Here is a 3701-nt window from a genome sequence, read left to right on the forward strand (position 1 = left end):
GCTCCAAGGAAGGCAGAAACAAAATTAAGAGAATATGTGCCAGGACCAGCGGACTGTGTACTGGTTAAGTTGCCAGAATCCCACATGGCCGACTGTGGTTCTAGTCTCGGACCCAGCGATTTGAAACTCATGTGTGTGCATGCCTAAAATCCTGAGAGACTGAAGGAGAAGGAATTGTAGCACAGTCATCCCCCTCCCCTGGAAGGGTGATTTCTCACTTTCTGTCTGTCTCTTCAGAGAGCATATATGTGCCCTCTACCAAATCTCTCTTTAAAAAAAAAAAGAGAATACAGGGGTCAGCAGGTGGTCTGGACTCCTACATGGCCAACCACAGTTTGAGCCCTGGATCTGAAGTCTTGCTTTCTCTCTTCTCTTTCTCTCCCACTTGTGCATGTGCCCTGTAGCAGAGTAAATAATAATAATAATAATGATAAAAATTAAATAATTATTTGAAAAGAGAATACAGACTGAGACACGCAGGGGAGGGTGAGAGGAGAGGAGCGCTTCATTTGCACGGGGTGAGCTTTAGTGCAGCACCAACTGGACAGGAGCGGAGGTTCTGGAATCAGCTTACCTATAAGGTCCTGGGCGCAGGTGAGTGAGATCCCTTCCGGCCCTCTTTGCTAAGGCTCCGGGGCCGTGGAATCACGAGGTCCAAACGCACCCTGGCACATGACTTCCAAGGGGGCAAAATTTGATCTCTTGGTCATAGCAATAAACAGTGTCTGGCACCTAGTAGGCACTCAGTAAACTTTTGTCGAACGTCTGAGTCGATGAGCGAAAGACTGCACTACAAGCCTCGTTCCGTCGTCTGTGAATACCTAACCTGAAACCACCTGGAAAGGTTGTTGCATAATGAAATCACCTGGCTCTGAACTTGATGCACAGTAGGCGTTCAATAAGTTGTAATTTCCCTCCTCTTTCACAGCGGACTGGATCCCTAGGCGACCACACACACACACACAAACACACATACACACACAGAGGGGGTTTCTTGAGGGCGCTGTCCCCACCTCCCTTCGCCCCCGCAGCCCCCACTGGGTCGCGGGGAGCACGTGGGCGGGGAAGGCGGGGTGGGCAGGAGGGGGCGCCAGCCCGAGGATCGCGCGGGGCCGGTCTCCCCGGCTTACGTAAGGCGCGAGTCCCGCGCGGCCGGCCGGAGCTCGGAGACTGGGCGGGCAGAGGCGGCGCCGCCCAGCGGGATCGGGGCTGGAAGCCTCTCGGAGCGCTGCTTCCAGCCGGCGCCCCGGGGGAGGGGACAGCCGCTGGGGAGGGGCCGAGGCGCGCCCGGGACTCTGCCCACGTGCGGGGGCCGGGCAGGGTGTCCGGTGCCTGGGGCGACGGGGGGCGCGTTTCGAGTCACCCCCTTATCCCAGCTCTCTGGCTCGCCCTAGCCTGGCAGGGGATGCCGGGCTGCCCAGCCCCATCCTCAGAGGCAGCGCGGGGAGCGAGATAGAGGAAGGGACCCAGGGGGACAGGCTGGGCTGCCCTCTGACCCTGGAGGCTGGCCGCGCAGGGCGGGGCCCCGGAGTTCTGCGGCTCGGCGTGGGGGCGAGGAGGTGGAGGAGGGCGGGGAGGTGTAGCGTGGCGCCTTACTCCGCCTTCGAGTCGGTCGGGGCGCGGGGCTGAGGGGAGGGGTTGTCTCAAAAGTCTCTCCTTCCCCTGTAGGGGCGGCCGGCGAGTCTCCGCGCGAGCGGAGGGTGCCAAAGGCAGGGGTCAAGCCACAAAGTTCCCCGGGCTCCCTCGGGGGCCGCTGTCGGGCTGCGCGTTTGGCCGCCCCCTCCTCGCGAAGGCCATGGCTTCCAAACTCCTGCGCGCGGTCATCCTCGGGCCGCCCGGCTCGGGCAAGGGCACCGTGTGCCAGAGGATCGCCCAGAACTTTGGCCTTCAGCATCTGTCCAGCGGCCACTTCTTGCGGGAGAACATCAAAGCCAACACGGGTGAGGGGCTGCGGGGGCGAGGGACGGGGGAGAGCCGGAGCGGGGTCGGGTCGGCTGGGGAGAGGAACGGCCGAGAGGGGCCGGGTCTCCGCGATTCCGGCGCCCGTGCCCCGCCCGCCTGTGGTCGTGCAGACTCGTACGTGCCGGGGCGCATGCACCGCGGCCGCGCGGCTTAACCGCACCCGGGAGGAGGCCGAGGCTCGCCGGGAGGATGGTGGGAGGTGCCCGCGGCTCCTCTCCCCACCCGGCTCCTCCTGCCTCGGGAAAGCCGGTGAGCACCCAGCAGAGGGAGCGAGAATCGGGCAGCGAAAAGCCCCGTGCTCCCCCCTTGCGCCGCTTCCTTAAGGAAAGCTGCCCAGCCCTTTCAGTCCCCCACTCCTTCCCGAGTCCCTGGTGAGCCGCGCGCCCCCTCCTCTAGCCCGAGTCCCGGAGGCCGCGCGCCGCCCACCTGTAGGAGTCGGGCGGGGCTTGCAGTTCCGGGCTTCTCCAGCCCCTCCGTGCCACCTCGCGCCTCCAGGCAGAGCCCTAGGTGGTTCTGAAAGGCCTGTTTGTTCCCCCCACCTTCTAAGGTAAACTCACCCACCAACTCCCCCTCCTCCCCAAGCCCGGGCCTGGCCGTTAAGAGACTAGTAGCAGAGTGTTCTGATAAATGACACGAATCCAGCCTAACAGCAAATGGTTTCTCTTGAGAATGCCTCTTCTGGCTGGCGCGGTGGAGTTGGGGATGCCGATCGCCTGATCTCCTAGTCTGACGATAGATATTCAGTTCATCCCTTATCCCCCCCACCCCACCACGATCACTCCAGTTTAAAACCAAGACGTGTTAAAGGGCAGTAGGTCCCGTTGTGCTGCATTAAGAAGACCGCGACCTGCAAGGAACCCTTCTGGGATGCAGATGCTCGTAATTAGAGACTCCTTCATGAAAACTGGGTATCGCAAACGGGACCTTCAGTGTCCCTTCTGTTCTCTGCAGTGTCCGAGGCCGTGAGTGCCCCCCCCTGGGCTAATTTGTCCAGGGACCTATATTTCTGAAGTACAGATGAATTTGAAGAGGTGGGTGGAGGACAGGAGTGGAAAACAAGGAAAACTGAAAAGCAAAAAATTAAAGTCTCTCGGGGCAGAGTTTATTCATTTCCACTTAAGCAGTTGTCTAAGCAAGCTTTTTACTTTTAATCTCCCCCCTCCCAAACGAAAAACAACTCTTTCCTCTGCCTGAGGCCAGGGGAGTAATGTGTACCAGATTATACCCTGATTTTTCTCTTGTGGGTGTTATCTCCAGTGGGTCTATTTTAATTTTAATACCGCATTCAAATGCATTCTATTCTTTCTGTGTTTGGAATGTGATTCAGAGAAAGGATAGCCCAGGGAAAGAATGCGCTATGGTAAGTATGGAGACCCCAGGGAAGACACAGCTAGGGTGGAATTAAGTGATTTTTTTCAAGCACCTGGTACGACTTGAACCACCATCTATCTTGTGGGAGTCCAGAGGCTTGATCACCATGCTACCTGCTGGCCTCCTTGCTTAACAGGGTGGTTTGTTTGCTCCAGGCACAAAGGGCTTCACAGCGAATCCCCTAACGCTGGACCAGTGGCCCTTCCCATTTTTTTAGAGAGCGATGGGAGTGGCTTATTTCTGCACTTTCTTAGGGGTTTTGAAAACTTTCCACTTGCTGTCTTCCCTTGTGTTCCCTCCGCCCCACGTGAATTTTGCTCCGTTCTGAATTTTAGTTTCTGTGCTCTTTCAAATGCCTCTCTCCCCTT

The 3701-nt window shown here is 58.2% G+C and overlaps 1 protein-coding gene across 1 annotated transcript in view; it reads left to right on the forward strand.

Moving 5' to 3' along the window:
* The first annotated feature begins 1168 nt into the window (after positions 1-1168).
* The window catches only part of AK4 (adenylate kinase 4), an 80495-nt gene continuing 77962 nt past the window's right edge, over positions 1169-3701 (forward strand). The window contains exons 1-2 of the mRNA XM_006147536.3: positions 1169-1241; positions 1667-1940. Of these exons, the coding sequence (XP_006147598.1) occupies positions 1796-1940 (145 nt within the window). The 5' untranslated portion in view covers positions 1169-1241; positions 1667-1795. The remainder of the gene's footprint in view (positions 1242-1666; positions 1941-3701) is intronic.

The sequence above is a fragment of the Tupaia chinensis genome, unplaced genomic scaffold (assembly GCF_000334495.1).
Source record: "Tupaia chinensis unplaced genomic scaffold, TupChi_1.0 Scaffold000215_1, whole genome shotgun sequence".
Taxonomy (NCBI): Eukaryota; Metazoa; Chordata; class Mammalia; order Scandentia; family Tupaiidae; genus Tupaia; species Tupaia belangeri.